This window comes from Cherax quadricarinatus, chromosome 44, assembly GCF_038502225.1.
Source record: "Cherax quadricarinatus isolate ZL_2023a chromosome 44, ASM3850222v1, whole genome shotgun sequence".
Taxonomy (NCBI): Eukaryota; Metazoa; Arthropoda; class Malacostraca; order Decapoda; family Parastacidae; genus Cherax; species Cherax quadricarinatus.
In genome coordinates, this window is record NC_091335.1 from 3,340,284 (window position 1) to 3,357,836 (window position 17,553).

General features: G+C 40.7%; 1 protein-coding gene across 3 annotated transcripts; it reads right to left on the bottom strand.

Annotated features, from left to right (window-relative positions):
* Positions 1 to 269: 269 nt before the first annotated feature.
* On the bottom strand, positions 270 to 12,055 carry LOC128697575 (uncharacterized). Of its 3 annotated transcripts, XM_053789375.2 has the most exons (5): positions 11,908 to 12,010; positions 7,787 to 7,931; positions 3,634 to 3,767; positions 3,321 to 3,504; positions 270 to 1,470 (listed from the first exon to the last, which is right to left on the bottom strand). In XM_053789375.2, the coding sequence occupies exons 3-5, from the start codon at positions 3,763 to 3,765 to the stop codon at positions 1,394 to 1,396; spliced, it is 393 nt and encodes a 130-aa protein (XP_053645350.1). In that variant the 5' UTR covers positions 3,766 to 3,767; positions 7,787 to 7,931; positions 11,908 to 12,010; the 3' UTR covers positions 270 to 1,393. The 3 variants fall into 3 exon arrangements, with proteins under 3 accessions (XP_053645350.1, XP_053645349.1, XP_053645348.1); XM_053789374.2 differs by lacking the exon at positions 7,787 to 7,931 and having other exon boundaries at positions 270 to 1,467; positions 11,908 to 12,055; XM_053789373.2 differs by lacking the exon at positions 7,787 to 7,931 and having other exon boundaries at positions 11,908 to 12,055.
* Positions 12,056 to 17,553: the final 5,498 nt, after the last annotated feature.

Genomic DNA, 17,553 nt, shown 5'->3' on the forward strand with positions numbered 1-17,553 from the left:
ATACATGTAGAGGTTTCTCTCACACCAGGGTATGTATACATGTAGAGGCTTCTCTCACACCAGGGTATGTATACATGTAGAGGCTTCTCTCACACCAGGGTATGTATACATGTAGAGGCTTCTCTCACACCAGGGTATGTATACATGTAGAGGCTTCCCTCACACCAGGGTATGTATACATGTAGAATCTTCCCTCACTAAATAATATCACCTCGCACTAATATTAAAACTTCAACAGGTATAAAGACTGCGGGAAATGAAACAAAACGAAAATATCTTGGAAAATCCATATTAAAGAAAATTATAATGAATAATTTTGTTTAGTCATTTTCAATACACTTTCGTAGTTACCTGTTAAAAATTCCAGTAAGATATATTAATGTTATATTTTAAAGTTATGCCAATCCTGCAGAATAATGTGCATGGATGCTGAGTGTACATCAGTGTTATTGTCTAACATACACTCTCAAAAATATACTTGACCAAATGCAGTGAAAAAAAAGGTGTTAATATATATTCCTGTCTTATGTTTAACGAAATGGGATTTTTTGTGTATAATTAAGCTACTTGCAGGTGGATAAAGTTTAATTTTTTATTTGGGTAAACTGTATTTGTATTATGTAACTAATTATTTCATGCTTATGTATGCTGAGTCATAAGTGTGTCTTATGTACATAAGGTTTTAAATAAGAAAAAAAAAGTTTGTACAGAGCTCATCTTAACGTAGGAATCAAACATTAAAACGTGACTCACATGATTTATATGACCTATTTTATATTTGCACATGATGCTCATCAGAAATATTAGAGCCACATAATCATCAGGAAAGACTAAGTTTCCAACAACATGACTAAACTTGCATAATAAATAATGTATGCATACATACATAAATAATCATTACCTTGAAATTAATAAATAAAAGAATTAAGAATATAAATAAATAAATACTGTGTAACGCTAAAAATACCTTATGTTTAAAGTTATAACTAGAAATATTACAGTTTCTTCGAAGTATAAAAAATAATATTGAGTGAATAAAAAAAAATATCTAATACACATGATTCTTTCATTAATTTTAAAGCAACTTTCTGAACAAGTATAAAAAGCAGCTTAAAATACTGACTATTTTACAAACTTTTCGTGAATTTCTTTTTAATACGCAACAAATATGTTATGTTTGACTTTTACAGTGGATATATAACACAAGCTTTTGTAACTGGTACAAAAGTGTCTTAAACTTGTGTTATACTGCGAGTGTCAGCCATAGAAATTCTTTGAACCTTGCTACACTGAACCTTAGTCTTGCGTCTTCATTATCTTCCACTCTTCAGGATTGTAGTCTCGCCGAGCTCACTGATGTTTTCACTTGTCAATTAACTTGTATTTTGAATTTTCAATTCTGCAAAAACCTGAGAAGACGAGGTTCAGGTCGAAGATCTGTTGTGTAGGTCTCTCTCGCTTCAGTATCTGCTGAATGTATTAACCTTTAGATCTAAAATAAATACCAGCCAGCAACTTCAAATTGAATATTAAGTGTTAGATTACCGAGTGGCTGGTGTTATAGAAATGTTGTATATAAAGAGATTTAAATTAATTGTGGTAGCACTTAAGAAAGAGCAAGTGTGTGGGCTATACCTAGGTGACTACTGTCCACCAACAGACTATACCTAGGTGACTACTGTCTACCAACAGACTATACCTAGGTGACTACTGTCTACCAACAGACTATACCTAGGTGACTACTGTCTACCAACAGACTATACCTAGGTGACTACTGTCCACCAACAGACTATACCTAGGTGACTACTGTCTACCAACAGACTATACCTAGGTGACTACTGTCCACCAACAGACTATACCTAGGTGACTACTGTCCACCAACAGACTATACCTAGGTGACTACTGTCCACCAACAGACTATACCTAGGTGACTACTGTCTACCAACAGACTATACCTAGGTGACTACTGTCCACCAACAGACTATACCTAGGTGACTACTGTCCACCAACAGACTATACCTAGGTGACTACTGTCCACCAACAGACTATACCTAGGTGACTACTGTCCACCAACAGACTATACCTAGGTGACTACTGTCCACCAACAGACTATACCTAGGTGACTACTGTCCACCAACAGACTATACCTAGGTGACTACTGTCCACCAACAGACTATACCTAGGTGACTACTGTCCACCAACAGACTATACCTAGGTGACTACTGTCCACCAACAGACTATACCTAGGTGACTACTGTCCACCAACAGACTATACCTAGGTGACTACTGTCCACCAACAGACTATACCTAGGTGACTACTGTCCACCAACAGACTATACCTAGGTGACTACTGTCCACCAACAGACTATACCTAGGTGACTACTGTCCACCAACAGACTATACCTAGGTGACTACTGTCCACCAACAGACTATACCTAGGTGACTACTGTCCACCAACAGCATAGTATTTTCTTTGGCTTAGTTAATAAAGACATTTTCTCTTTCATCAAAAATTTCTGTGCTGCAAGACCTTAAAAGATTCAGTCTCTTTCATTATGAGAAAAAATGAAGACTAAGGACACAGTGACGTTACATAGACTCTGTAGCAACACAAACTGAACATATTTCAAATAACAATAAAAAAAGATAAATTTATATACAGGCAGTTCACTTCAAAGGACAGAAATTAGTCTACCTGGAGGGCATTCCGGGGATCAACGCCCCCGCGGCCCGGTCCATGACCAGGCCTCCCGGTGGATCAGGGCCTGATCAACTAGGCTGTTACTGCTGGCCACAAGTAATCCAACGTACGAACCACAGCCCAGCTGATCCGACACTGACTTTAGGTATCTGTCCAGTTCTCTACTGAAGGCAGCCAGGGGTCCATCATTAATTCTAATTATGCCTGGTGGGAGGCTGTTGAACAGTCTTGGGCCCCGGATACTTACTGTGTTTTCTCTCCGTGATTTAATGGTGCTTCAGTACTTTTACATAAATGACTATTTAGCATTGTATGATTGTATTTAAGAGTTCTGTAGCAAATATATTTTTTCTATATTTCATACAAAAATGTGGAGTGTCTTGTGTGTTAACCACCCACAGGATGGGTATGGAGTGCATAATAAAGATGTTAAACTAACTCGTGTGTCAACTATGCAGCTACTGCCTATTGTGTTAGTTACTAACCATCACGCACACAGTGTGTAGCTTCTACCTACCTCTCTAGTGTTACTTTCACCACAATGCGGCTACAACCAATCGCTCATGTTACTAACCTTCAACATACACTGTGGCTACAGCCTACCTTTAGTGTTACTAACCTTCAGCCTGAGGGAGCAGCAGCGCAGGATTTTGAAGCAAGATAGCGACTTTCAATATGGGGATGCGCAGTAGCTCTTCTATACCAATACATCCATCTCTGTCAGTGTCCAGCTGGCCCAGAGCTTCAGTGATGCTCTGACCAGCTTTGCCAGAGCTCTGAGCAGCTTCTGTGAGTAATGTCGTCTGATGTGGCACGTCCAGAAAGTGAAGAATAAGTAGTATAAGAATGTGATAATTTAAATATGATCTTCAATAACTTGTTACTAAGGATATAATTATCTGTATGATCACAAAAATGTTACCAATACTTACCAGTGGTGGAAGGTCTCCTCGACGTCCTATCCTGGGGAGAACTTTGGGAGTTGCAGCAAAAAAGTGTCCAGCATCACTGTGTGCATGGTTCACCATGATAGCCAGCACTGTAACCATTACCAACCACGCCATACCTGCAACCAATACATGTTTTATGAAGCATCCAGCATCATTGTACATGGTTCACCACGATAGCCAGCACTTTAACCGTAGTTTATGTACTGACATGATTTATGATCCCAGTCCCAGCTAGAATGTTAGTAGTGAGAATGGTTGTAACTAGATTGGTAGTAGACAGAGTGATACTAACTGGAGGTACTAGGTAGCTTGTTGCTGAAGACTTTCACAATCACCACAGATTACGCTTCACAATATAGCAAACTACCAAGAAGTTTACAATCAATGTCTTGACAGTCATATGAGAAGCAGAGCTAATTGTGTAACCTTCCAGGGAACTCATGAAATTTTGCTTCAGGGAATTAGATCAATCCTTCCTTTCTTTGAATCAAGCCTTATTGCCTTCCATTCTCCCTGTTCTATTACTCGTGTGGAAAATTTAGGATTTTCCTAAATTCAGCATGTGTAAATTTGAATAAAATAATTGTGTAATAAAATATGATGCTGATTTGACCCTTTCGAGAAATTTCGAGTGGGGGGGGTGTAGAACAGCTAATGAGCGATGCCATTTGTAATTTGGGAACACTGGTTGTTGTGGAAAATTCTGCTATAATTCGGCATCTTCCGAACCAAATTGGGGGGTTTCGGCCTAAATTTGTAATAGGAACCCATGTTAATGTCCCCTGCTGAATAATTGAGGCAGAAAATTTGCGGGACCTCAGGAATTACGTATGGCGGAAGATGAGGGATATGACCATCACTCACGGGGAAGTGCACCATTAGTCCTTGCATTTAGATCTCTAGCTGCCCAGTGTAGGGTCTAGGTGTCAGGCCGTTGTTAGGGTGTGATCCATCTACAGTAATTAAATGGTAAGTGGTAATACGAATTTCTTTTGTGTACCCAGCAAGCAAGTACCCAGCAAGTTCCTCGGGTCAGCTCACTGACAGTGATAAGGAAATGTGTAGAATTTATAACACATACTTCCTCTCAGTTTTTACACAGGAGGATACCAGCGATATTCCAGTAATGACAAATTATGTAGAACAGGACGATAATAAACTGTGCACTATTAGGGTCACAAGTGACATGGTCCTTAGGCAAATAGATAAATTAAAACCTAACAAATCCCCAGGCCCTGATGAACTGTATGCAAGGGTTCTAAAGGAATGTAAAGAGGAGCTTAGCACACCTTTGGCTAATCTTTTCAACATATCACTACAAACTGGCATGGTGCCAGATAAGTGGAAAATGGCAAATGTGATACCTATTTTCAAAACAGGTGACAGGTCCTTAGCTTCGAACTATAGACCAATAAGCCTAACCTCCATAGTGGGAAAATTTATGGAATCAATAATTGCCGAGGCAGTTCGTAGCCACCTTGAAAAGCATAAATTAATCAACGAATCTCAGCATGGTTTTACAAAGGGGCGTTCCTGCCTTACGAATTTATTAACTTTTTTCACTAAGGTATTTGAGGAGGTAGATCATGGTAATGAATATGATATTGTGTATATGGACTTCAGTAAGGCTTTTGACAGGGTCCCACATCAGAGACTATTGAGGAAAATTAAAGCACATGGAATAGGAGGAGAAATTTTTTCCTGGATAGAGGCATGGTTGACAAATAGGCAGCAGAGAGTTTGCATAAATGGGGAGAAATCAGAGTGGGGAAGCGTCACGAGCGGTGTTCCACAGGGGTCAGTGTTGGGCCCCCTGCTGTTCACAATCTACATAAACGACATAGATGAGGGCATAAAGAGCGACATCGGCAAGTTTGCCGATGACACCAAAATAGGCCGTCGAATTCATTCTGACGAGGACATTCGAGCACTCCAGGAAGATTTGAATAGACTGATGCAGTGGTCGGAGAAGTGGCAGATGCAGTTTAATATAGACAAATGCAAAGTTCTAAATGTTGGACAGGACAATAACCATGCCACATATAAACTAAATAATGTAGATCTTAATATTACGGATTGCGAAAAAGATTTAGGAGTTCTGGTTAGCAGTAATCTGAAACCAAGACAACAGTGCATAAGTGTTCGCAATAAAGCTAATAGAATCCTTGGCTTCATATCAAGAAGCATAAATAATAGGAGTCCTCAGGTTGTTCTTCAACTCTATACATCCTTGGTTAGGCCTCATTTAGATTATGCTGCACAGTTTTGGTCACCGTATTACAGAATGGATATAAATTCTCTGGAAAATGTACAAAGGAGGATGACAAAGATGATCCCATGTATCATAAACCTTCCCTATGAGGATAGACTAAGGGCCCTGAAACTGCACTCTCTAGAAAGACGTAGAATTAGGGGGGATATGATTGAGGTGTATAAGTGGAAGACAGGAATAAATAAAGGGGATGTAAATAGTGTGCTGAAAATATCTAGCCTAGACAGGACTCGCAGCAATGGTTTTAAGTTGGAAAAATTCAGATTCAGGAAGGATATAGGAAAGTACTGGTTTGGTAATAGAGTTGTGGATGAGTGGAACAAACTCCCAAGTACCGTTATAGAGGCCAGAACGTTGTGTAGCTTTAAAAATAGGTTGGATAAATACATGAGTAGATGTGGGTGGGTGTGAGTTAGACCTGATAGCTTGTGCTAACAGGTCGGTTGCCGTGTTCCTCCCTTAAGTCAATGTGACCTGACCTGTCTAGGTTGGGTGCATTGGCTTAAGCCGGTAGGAGACTTGGACCTGCCTCGCATGGGCCAGTAGGCCTTCTGCAGTGTTCCTTCGTTCTTATGTTCTTATGTTCTTATATACAGTCCACAATTTTAATTTACCAGAGTAGATGGTTTTAATATTGTGATTATTAATTTAATATCAGCTCTAGCTTTTTGCGAGAGTGGTAAATTATTATAATTATGGGGGAGCGCTAAACCCGTAAGATTATATAATGTGTGTGGGGGGGGGGAATGGAAGGTATTCAGACTCAGTTTAGGGAACCGGAACACAGATCCAATTCCCTAGATCGAGAGCCCCTCGGCAGCGTCAAGGAACCTCCCTTGAGGGGGAGAGTGGTGAAGAAGTGGGCATTGAGAGAGTTAGTTCGGCGACCTACTGTGACTAAGTCCCACTTATCTCACCCATATTACTAGCACGAAATAATTCAGGTAATACCCTGTAAACCTCCTGCAGGTAATTTACTCACATAATCCAAAACTCGTATAATACTGACTACATGCTCAGATTTTACAAGAATAGATCTGACAGGATAAGGAGCGGTGATGAGTGAGACGAGTCAACAACACAATTATAGCGCTTATCATCACAGTGAATCAAGTCTCAACAATATGAGAACTGTTTATTGTAGAGTGAACCATGGTAGTGCAGAAGTAGAGTCTTGATGTACAGTGTAGGCTTGCAGGTGCTGTTGAAAGGCTGTCCTTCCTTCCATTAAACATAATTACCTCCCATTCCCCAGGAGTTACATGAACTCCTATGGGTTTATCTCTTCTCAATGAACGCAACAACATTACAGAAGATTACAACGGAACATTTTTTTCTGAAGCCCCTATATGTAACGAGTCCCTTAATCCAGGACAGCAAAAGGGACGAAAACTAACACACAGTAGCAGTAAACTAACATGTAATTTATTTTCATAGTCATCCCAGTTTTCCAATCCACCATGTCTTGTCTCTTCTATCAGTATAGAATACGGAAATAAAGCTTTCTTTTCAAAAGTATGTCAAAAACGTAGTAATGTTACCGAAGAGTTTTCCCAATAATAATAATAATAATAACTAACTACGCAATTTTATTTTAAACTCGTCAGTAATATTAAACTCATTTTGATTGCTTTAATATATTTAAAAACCATCTTCACTTACACACCGTCAATAGTACCGACAGTATCAAATATTGATCGATATTATTGAAGGCGTGTTGACCGCTTTTCTATTTCGATATTTTATGTCTGTCATACATTGTCAAATAGTGTAATGTTTGCGTGACCTGTGATTCTCACTTCATTTCTTCTGCCTTCCCTCCATTTTCTTTCAGTTGTGACTTGATAATGGTTGAGAACTTACCGACACTTGATAATGGTCCGGGACAGATCTAGATCATCTCTAATTTGTTGCAGCCGCCATGGTATTGTGACTTGTATTCTCATGACTATCTTCATGTTACAGAAGTCGTCAATGGTACTGGCGAGGAAGAGGCACCTTGATATTGCTGCAGGATTTAGTGAAAGAAATTGCAGTTACCCTTCATTTATTACAATTAAGTCGAATTACCCATTTCCCAAGCGCTGTATGATTCCTACGAATTTAATAACAAAAAATAAAACATCATTAACAATATTATAATCATCTTACTATAAATTAAAAAAAAATGAAATCTGTAGGAAAACGAAGTTCTTCAATAAGTATATATAGCAATACAAATGTGTAGGCAAACACAATGACAGATACAAGTGCAGTTCTCCTGCAGTCTCTCCACTGAATAAAATGCAGCTGAACTGTCGTCTAGGAGAATAACACTAGGTTAATTGACAGAAATAAGCTGAAGGAAATAAAGACTGACATGATTTTTTTTTCCTTGGACAACTACTGTAGTTTTTATTAAAAAATTAGTGGGTGCAAAATAAACCTCTTATGGATCTTTGTGATCTCTGATGAATTTTTTTCAGTGTAATTACTCAGGTTTTTAAGTCATTAAAATGAAGCAACTGACATTAATTATCAGATACATTAAGTGTTAAATGAAACATGCAATCATAATTTTTCTACATGAGATCATAAGTTTCTGGAAAAACGTAATGCCTCAAAGAATAAACCAAATTTAGTCCGCAATTTGGGATTTTCTACGGGCTGAATAAATTAAAAAGTCCTCCTGAGGAGTTCACTGCTTCTCAACTATAATGAGAGTGATAATATATCTTGAATCGAGAATGCAAATTTATTGATTCCCAAAAAGGAGAGAGTTAGTTTTAGTTTGATATCTTTATTTTGCACACCATAACCATCCTGTGGGTTGTAGTCAAAGGATCACAGAGGTACATAATGGGTTCAGGAACTGGGCCCCCAAAGTTTTAATAGCTAAACAAGTTACAGTGGTAATGAACTATTTACATGTCACAATCTTGTCACAATCATAACGAGTTATTTATGCAAACATTAATTAGGTCACACACACACAGTGTAACATAAGCTTAAGCAATGTACTACATGGTACAATATAGCAGAGACCATTAATCCGTATATGCGACCCCATGCTGGCTGCCTCACACATGGCAGTGTTTACTAGCAAATAACAACGCATTGTACATCACCGTATCAATGAACGGTGATCACCTTCATGTGTTCCCATAAGACGCCTGCTGTCCATGTTCACCCATCAGTATAAAATGGGTATCTGAGTGTTAGTTGACTGGTGTGGGTCGCATCCTGGGTGTTAGTTGACTGGTGTGGGTCGCATCCGGGGACAAAACTGACCTAATTTGCCCGAAATGTTCTGCATAACAAGCGGCTTTTTCTATAGTAGTATGTTATTGATGTCAGCGAGGCCTGTATACCTTGTACATGTACTTGTAGAAATAAAGATATATGATGTTATAAATGGTATGACGTGCGCCCAGTATGTTACAATTTATTCGACGTTTATCACACCTAGACCAGGAAACTGGTAATTCAGAATGGAACAGGTAATTTAGGGGCCCCACTGCTCTTAATTGTTTAGTCCAATCAGCCTGTTCATAACATGAAAGGTGGCCCAGCCAGCCGATGTGACGTGCTTGACCACTCGCTTGTGGGGTCAGACGCTCACTCAAGCTGATCTTATATATTCCTACTCTTGTCTGTTCTGGAGTGCAAATCTTTTTGTTACGAGTGATTCTTTGCTCTCTGGCTTATTATACTGCTAAATGAACTCTACGAATACTGTACCTATCATGGTGAAGGAATATAACGGTAAAGAAAAACTACTCTTCTGTGTTAGTCTTTGCCTTGAACTGTCTGGTAGTTCCTTGACTAGATACTTTAGTTATAGCCAGGTACAACAGGTCTTGAAATTGCTACCTACGTTCGTAATAGATGATCACCTTCAGGTGATGGACGGTGATTACTTTCACGTGACAGTCATGTCAGTATTTACATTACAAGGTGTTGTTGCTTCAAAAGGTCGGGCCTACGTTCCACTTGGTAAAATGCTCTTAGCCATAAGAACTGTGGCTGCCCTCCCCTTTCTTAGATCAAAACTAATTACCACACTCCCAGACGAACTATATAATCCCCTACGGGTTAGTGCTTTCTCATATTATCCTTTGGGCTGTAGGCCTATGTTCTAACTATCTTCCAGTTGTTTGAGGGCCCACGAAGGTTAACCCCGACAATACGAGGTTCCACTTAACCATCAAGCAACCACCCACTCTCCCTACTTTTATATATGCCTGATCTCTCCTCTCATTCCTTTGTATCTGCTGGAAAGGATCTCAACTGGAGGCCGAAATATACAGACAGCTATTTTCCTTCATTATTGTTTCATATGGGTTCTCTTCTTTCATAAGCACTGAGTGACCCTTGTGGGTTTAGCGCTTAATTATTATAATTCCCTTTTTATAATGTCTAACTACACATGACGGTACAGTTTATTTTTTCTGTGCTTGTTTTCACTAACCATTATTAATAAAGATATTTGGAAGTTTAATTTAAAGCAGTTGAAATTAATGAATGTTTTGTGTAATATTTTGAGTGGTGTTAAGTAGACTGGCAACTGTGAGTGGTGTTAAGTAGACTGGCAACTGTGAGTGGTGTTAACTAGACTGGCAACTGTGAGTGGTGTTAACTAGACTGGCAACTGTGAGTGGTGTTAACTAGACTGGCAACTGTAAGTGGTGTTAAGTAGACTGACAACCAGATGACAACTGCCACTTAACTCTGTTGACCTCGTAGGGAAGCTCAGTTTGCTGGGCGAGTCATTCAACTAGCTGTGTGTCTACCAGCACCATTACCACTGCCACCTCTACAGCCATCTTTATTACCACTATCATTACCACCAAACCTCTGCTGCTACCAGCACTACCGCCACCCTACTTCCTCTATAACTACCAGCACCACTACTGCCACCATTACCAATTCAAAACTAGGGATGCCAAGCCAGTGATGATTCTCTTCAAATCGCTTGTTCTCTCTAGGCTCGAATATTGCTGTACACTAACGGTCCCTTTCAAGGCAGGCGAAATTGCAGACCTGAAGAATAACAAAACTTTCACGGTACGTATAAGTACGATAAAGAACCTAAATTACTGGGAACGGTTGAAGTCCCTTTATTTGTACTCCCTGGCGAGAATGATAAGTGATAATATACACTTGGAAAATTCTAGAGGAACTAGTCCCAGATCTGTACACGAAAATCACTCTCCACGAAAGCAAAAGATTTGGCAGGAGATGCAACATCCCCCAATGAAAAAAAGGGTGCCACGAGTACGCTAAGAGACAACGCAATAAGTATCAGGGAGCCCAAGACTTCATACACAAGATGGATTACCAATAAACCCCTGTTTGTACTCAAGAAGGCGCTGGACAGGCACCTAAAGCCAGTACCTGACCAGCCGGGCTGTGGCTAGTACGTTGGTTTACATGTGGTCACCAGTAACAGCCTGGTTGATCAGGCCCTGATCCACCACGAGGCCTGGTCACGGACCGGGCCGCGGGGGCATTGACCCCGAAACCTCTTATAAGTATACTACCAGCAAGACCACTACCACCGCTAATCCCACTACCAGGACCACCACTGCCCCCATTACCAGCAAAATTGCCACCCCACTCGTACCACTGCCAGCACCATCGCTACTACCACCACCATTACTACTACCACAGATGCTAGCACCACCCCCTCCTCACTACCCTTACTTCATCACTACCATATCACAAGTTTTGTACATGTCTACCATTACCATTATAATTACTGCCACAACTTTAAGTTGTGGGTTTATCCACTACCACTAGCATCACCACAATCATTAACACGGTTACCACTATTAGCGTTCATCTGTAATTGCAACACAGTTACCAAGTTTAGCATCACACATATTTATATATGTATGTAGCTAAATAGTACACAACCATAGAAGAACCCTCTCAATACTTTGCAATAATTATCAGGAAAACGGAACTGAGAGTCTGATAGGTAATGTTACAAGTGAGCTTACCTGTAGTGGCGTCCAGTGTTGAAGACATTACCACAAGTCTCCTGCACAATAACCAAAGAGTGACGGTGATGATGCTGGTGTTGGGCGACAAGTGGTAGAGGACTACACTACCACCTCTTATATACCCGCACCCAACTCGCCTTCACACATGCGCAACACTACTTGAATAATTGCGTATTTCCAGGAGTATCGGGTTGCATATTTTTCCATTTGTCACATGTCTCTGCTCACCTATGTCACCTCTACCACTCTGTCAGTATTTACACGAACTCACCTGACTGGGGACGAGTGAACATAATCCTGTACTTTGAATATCTGGTGCAAATGAATTTATAAATGAGATTGAAAGAGTTAGTTTAATATCTTTATTATGCACCCCATACCCATCCTGTGGGTGGTAGTCAAAAGATTACAGAGGTACATAATGGGTCCAGGGACTGGGCAAGCAAGAGAGTAACTAATCTATAGAGGAGGGGACTATGTGAGGATGAGAAAATTCCAGAATGTGGTCCAGCGAGAAGGGGAATTGAAAGAAAAGGCAACAGAAGAGATTGTGAAGTTTCTCCCGGGAGAGTGCTGGGAACAGAGAGAAAATAGTACCCAAATGTAAAAAAGTTAAGGAGAAACCATGAAACAACAAATGTATAGAGATAAATATAATAAATACCAAAACGTGGAAGAAATGGAGAAAGCAGAGGATGGACGCCATTAGATAAAGTATTAGAGCCAGAAACAAATACACGAGTGAGAAGAGACAACGATAATGTAAGATTATGAGCGACAAAGCAAAGTCAGATCCAAACATTTTATTTAGCAGTATCATAAAAAAGGAAGATAAGAATAAAGGACCAAGTTATAGAAGAAGAATTTATAAGAGGAGAAGAACTATGAGGAACTAAATAAACGTTTGAGATAGGTCTTCACTGAGGAAATAAGTGTGACGTCAGAGAACATGAGAGAACAGATAGTCTGCTCCAGACTGGGCAACATCACCACACAAACCATACCACGGGCGGGATTTGAACCCGCGATCAGAGAGTCTCAAAACTCCAGACCGTCGCGTTACACACTGGACCAGCTAGCCACAATAAAATTCGTCCAACTAGGCATATTTCTACACCATAGGAAGGTTAGCATAGGCACCACTGTGACCACAAATGCAAGTTTTTACAGACGAATCTCCAGCTAGCGTGGTATGGTTTGTTTGCAATCGTGTCATTACGATTTCGTGAATCACGACACAAGCAAAGTAGCTGATAAACACTTCTGACGCTTGAAACAATGATATTTGACAAAGTGTTGTTGCATTTCATCCTTAGAGACGAAGAAGACACACAGTGTAAAATGTTTACAAAAATCTTCGAGTTATTGAGGACAGGACCCCAACGATAATTTACACTCTATGATAACTGTACTTATGTGTACCTGGAGAGGGTTTGGGGAATCAATTCCCCCGCGGCCCGGTCTGCTTACTTAGGGCACACTCCCCTCAAGGGAGGTTCCTTGACGCTGGTGAGGGGCTCTTGATCTGGGGAATTGGATCTATGCTCCGGTTCCCTGAATTGAGCCTGAATACCTTCCATCCCCCCTCCCCCCAGGCGCTGTATAATCCTACGGGTTTAGCGCTCCCCCGTGATTATAATAATAATTAGGGTACCTTACAGAGGAATGGAAAACGAAATGTTCCACTATTCAAGCAAGGCAGCATTAAACTACAAACTAGTATTCTTGACTTGAATACTAGTTACAGTACTGGTGAAGATAATAGTCATGGACTACTTGATACATTAGTGAGAAGCAGGAAGGCGGAGCACCCCCCAAAATCCGACCCCCAACACCCACATCTAGGAGAATACAATTAGGTGAGTAAAAACAGATGAATACAACTCTAGTAAGTACAACTAGATGAATTCAACTAGGTCAGCACAGCTAGGGAAATACAACTAGGTGACTGCAGGTGAGTACAATTAGGTGAGTGCAACTAGGTGAGTACAGCTAGGAGAGTTCAGCTGAGTACAACTAGGAGAGCGCAACTAGGTGAGTACAGCTAGGAAAGTGCAGCTAGGTGAGTACATCTAGGAGAGTACAGCTAGGAGAGTACAGCTAGGAGGGTGCAGCTAGGTGAGTACAGCTAGGAGAGTGCAGCTAGGAGAGTGCAACTAGGTGAGTACAGCTAGGAGAGTGCAACTAGGCGAGTACAGCTAGGAGAGTACAGCTAGGAGGGTGCAGCTAGGTGAGTACAGCTAGGAGAGTACAGCTAGGAGGGTGCAGCTAGGTGAGTACAGCTAGGAGAGTGCAGCTAGGAGAGTGCAACTAGGTGAGTACAGCTAGGAGAGTGCAACTAGGCGAGTACAGCTAGGAAAGTGCAGCTAGGTGAGTACAGCTAGGAGAGTACAGCTAGGAGGGTGCAGCTAGGTGAGTACAGCTAGGAGAGTACAGCTAGGAAAGTGCTGGGGCTCTGGTGGTTAACGCTCTCGCTTCACACGGCGAGGGCCTGGGTTCGATTCCCAGCCAGAGTAGAAACATTGGGCGTGTTTCTTTCCACCTGTTGTCTATGTTCCCCATCAGTAAAATGGGTACCTGGGTGTTAGTCGACTGGTGTGGGTCGCATCCTGGGACACTGACCTAATTTGCCCGACATGCGGAGCATAACAAGGGACTTTCTATGTAGTAGTATGTCATTGTTGTCAGCTAGGACTGTATACCTTGTACATGTACTTGTAGTAAATAAAGATATTATTATTATATAGGTGAGTACAGCTAGGAGAGTGCAGCTAGGTGAGTACAGCTAGGTAAGTACAGCTAGAAGCATGCAGCTAGGTGAGTACAGCTAGGAGAGTGCAGCTAGGAGAGTGCAACTAGGTGAGTACAGCTAGGTAAGTACAGCTAGAAGCATGCAGCTAGGTGAGTACAGCTAGGAGAGTGCAGCTAGGTGAGTACAGCTAGGTAAGTACAGCTAGAAGCATGCAGCTAGGTGAGTACAGCTAGGAGAGTGCAGCTAGGAGAGTGCAACTAGGTGAGTACAGCTTGGAGAGTGCAGTTAGGTGAGTGCAACTACTGCTACATGCACTTACCTACGTCACTGACAAGCGGCACACATTTAAAAAAAAAATCTTTGGGTAGGTGCAGGTGTGAGTCATGGGCAGGTGCAGGTGTGAGTCATGGGCAGGTGCAGGTGTGAGTCATGGGCAAGTGCAGGTGTGAGTCATGGGCAAGTGCAGGTGTGGGCCACTGACAGGCACAGGTGTGGGTCATGAGCAGGTGCAGGTGTGGGCCACTGACAGGTACAGGTGTGGGTCATGAGCAGGTGCAGGTGTGGGCCACTGACAGGCACATGTATGGGTCATGGACAGGTGCAGGTGTGGGCCACTGACAGGTACAGGTGTGGGTCATGGACAGGTACAGGTGTGGGTCATGGACAGGTGCTGGTGTGGGTCATGGGCGCCTACAAATTGCTGTTTTTAGCTAATAGTGTCAAGATTACGTGAACGCCACAATACGGGTACTCAACATTACTAGCTCGCTCATCATAACAGCTTAATATCATCTCACTTATATTACCAATTAACTTATCATAATCTCACTTATATTATCAGTTAACTCATGATAATTTCACCAGTTAACTCTTGATCTTATTAAAGACATCACCTCAACATTAAAATTTATAACCAACGTAGTAATAATTATGTTAAGTTTTATGGCAGGTCTTCGGATTATTGTTATCCGTTGCCAGTTATTGACATCTTTCTCACATAAAAGATCTTTCATCAGAACAATTAATAATCATTAATGTGATATGAACCTACAAAATAGTGTCTTTGAAGGAAAGTCACTTGAATGATAATGCCACTACAACACTATACATAAATTGTTCCTGGTACAGCCATTTTTTGATTAAAAAATACAGAAATGACAGTAAAAACTTATTAAATAAAGTCGATATTCAGACCTCGTTTGACAAAGTCAGTCTAGAATAATGCAATAAATAATGTCCAGAGTTTACTTTTTTTTATCATATAATTTGGTTCATCTTTGTCACATCCTCTCCTCTCAAAACTCTTTTGTCATCTGCAGTAATATATTTACACTAGTTTCTCACTGACTAATGCCACATGAACGTAGATAAGTATGTTTATGGAGCAACTTGCAATGTGAACAGACTGACTGATGTTGTAGTGGCCAGGCTTAGGCTTGGTTACAAGTACTTCTGGCAGTTTGGGAGACACACAGATGATGATCAAACTAAATGTAAATTATGTGATCAGGCATATGGTCACTGTCTTGAACACTATGTGCTTAATTGTCCACTTATTGAGGAATACAGAGACAGTATAATAACCTATGTGACATGTCAAGATATCTTATTAATGAAAATAAAATACCAAATATACTAAGCAAATTTCCTAAATTTGCTTGTAACAGATACGTGAACTGTAGATATGTAGATAAATAAAAACCCATATGTACACCTTTTAACCCTTTTGGGGCCTAGTTCCTAGGCCTTTTGTGTATCCATATGCTCTTGCGCTACCATCCACAGGATGGATAAACTAGCCACTTCGGTGGCGAAATCTAGAAAATCTCTAATGCATAACCCAATTTTGTCTCTCAGTTTTTTCCTATACTGAAGTTAAAAGAAACTAATCTCGGAATCTGAATTCCAGAATATATATTGCAGTCGACCCGGGGAAGAAAAGCATGACTGATTAGCCAAGTTAATTCCTATCTCTAGGTTAATGTTTTCTTTACAAAAATTGTTAGCACACTAACAAAGTTCTTCACTACAATTCGCTACAGAACAAAAAGGCACAATACCGTGACTGAAACAATACAAATAATCCGCACACAGGAGAGCTTACGACGACGTTTCGGTCCGATTTGGACCACTTACAAAGTCACACTTTGTAAATGTGACTTTGAAAATGGTCCATGTAAGCTTCTCTCTCCCTAATGTGCTGGTTATCTGTGTACAACTCGCTAGTTTATCAGTTTGATTCTCCAACCAGTGTTCACCGCGGCTTTCCTTCTCTGGGTATTAGACAACAGCTATTACTAGTCTAATGTAACTTGCAGATTGTTGGGGGTCGGTGTGAGGAATGTCTTACAGTGACATGCTTCCACTCACTGAAGCAGTTAGTCTTAAATACATTGATGGCAGTAACAAACAGCTGCATTCCCAAGAAAACATTTCCACAGTAGTTATTCAAGTGTTTCGTAAACTGGCGTACTATTTTCTTGCTCCAAAATTCCTAAATTTCCACGGTAGACAAGTTGAGCGGCAGGTCATCATGACATGAAGCATTTTCTGAACTTCCCTCTTCACCTTATTTAACCTTGCGTAACATCAGTGTGTTAGTGTGTACGCTTCCATAATGTGTCATGCTCACCCAGTTAGTGTGTACACAGGATAGATGTGGTTTTCACAGGATAATATTGGAGTATACACAATTGTAACGTACACAGTTATGACACACATAGTTCTGGCGTACTATTCTGACGTTCACAAGTCAGACATACACAGTTGTGATATATACAGTTCTTGATAAACAGGGTACGGTAGGGGACACTGACGCTGTGTTACTACCAATATAACTTTGTGTTGGTCATTTAGAGGCATCAGAGGCTGGTGTTTGTAATTAGGAAAGA

Excerpts from the sequence above, each read along its gene's own strand:
- LOC128697575 (XM_053789373.2), bottom strand. The coding sequence starts at position 11,935 with ATGTCTTCAACACTGGACGCCACTACAG. Across the intron at positions 3,505-3,633 it reads GAGGAGACCTTCCACCACTG|ACGACATTACTCACAGAAGC; the intron begins GTAAGTATTGGT and ends GTGCCACATCAG. Across the intron at positions 1,471-3,320 it reads GCTGCTCCCTCAGGCTGAAG|CAGATACTGAAGCGAGAGAG; the intron begins GTTAGTAACACT and ends TAATACATTCAG.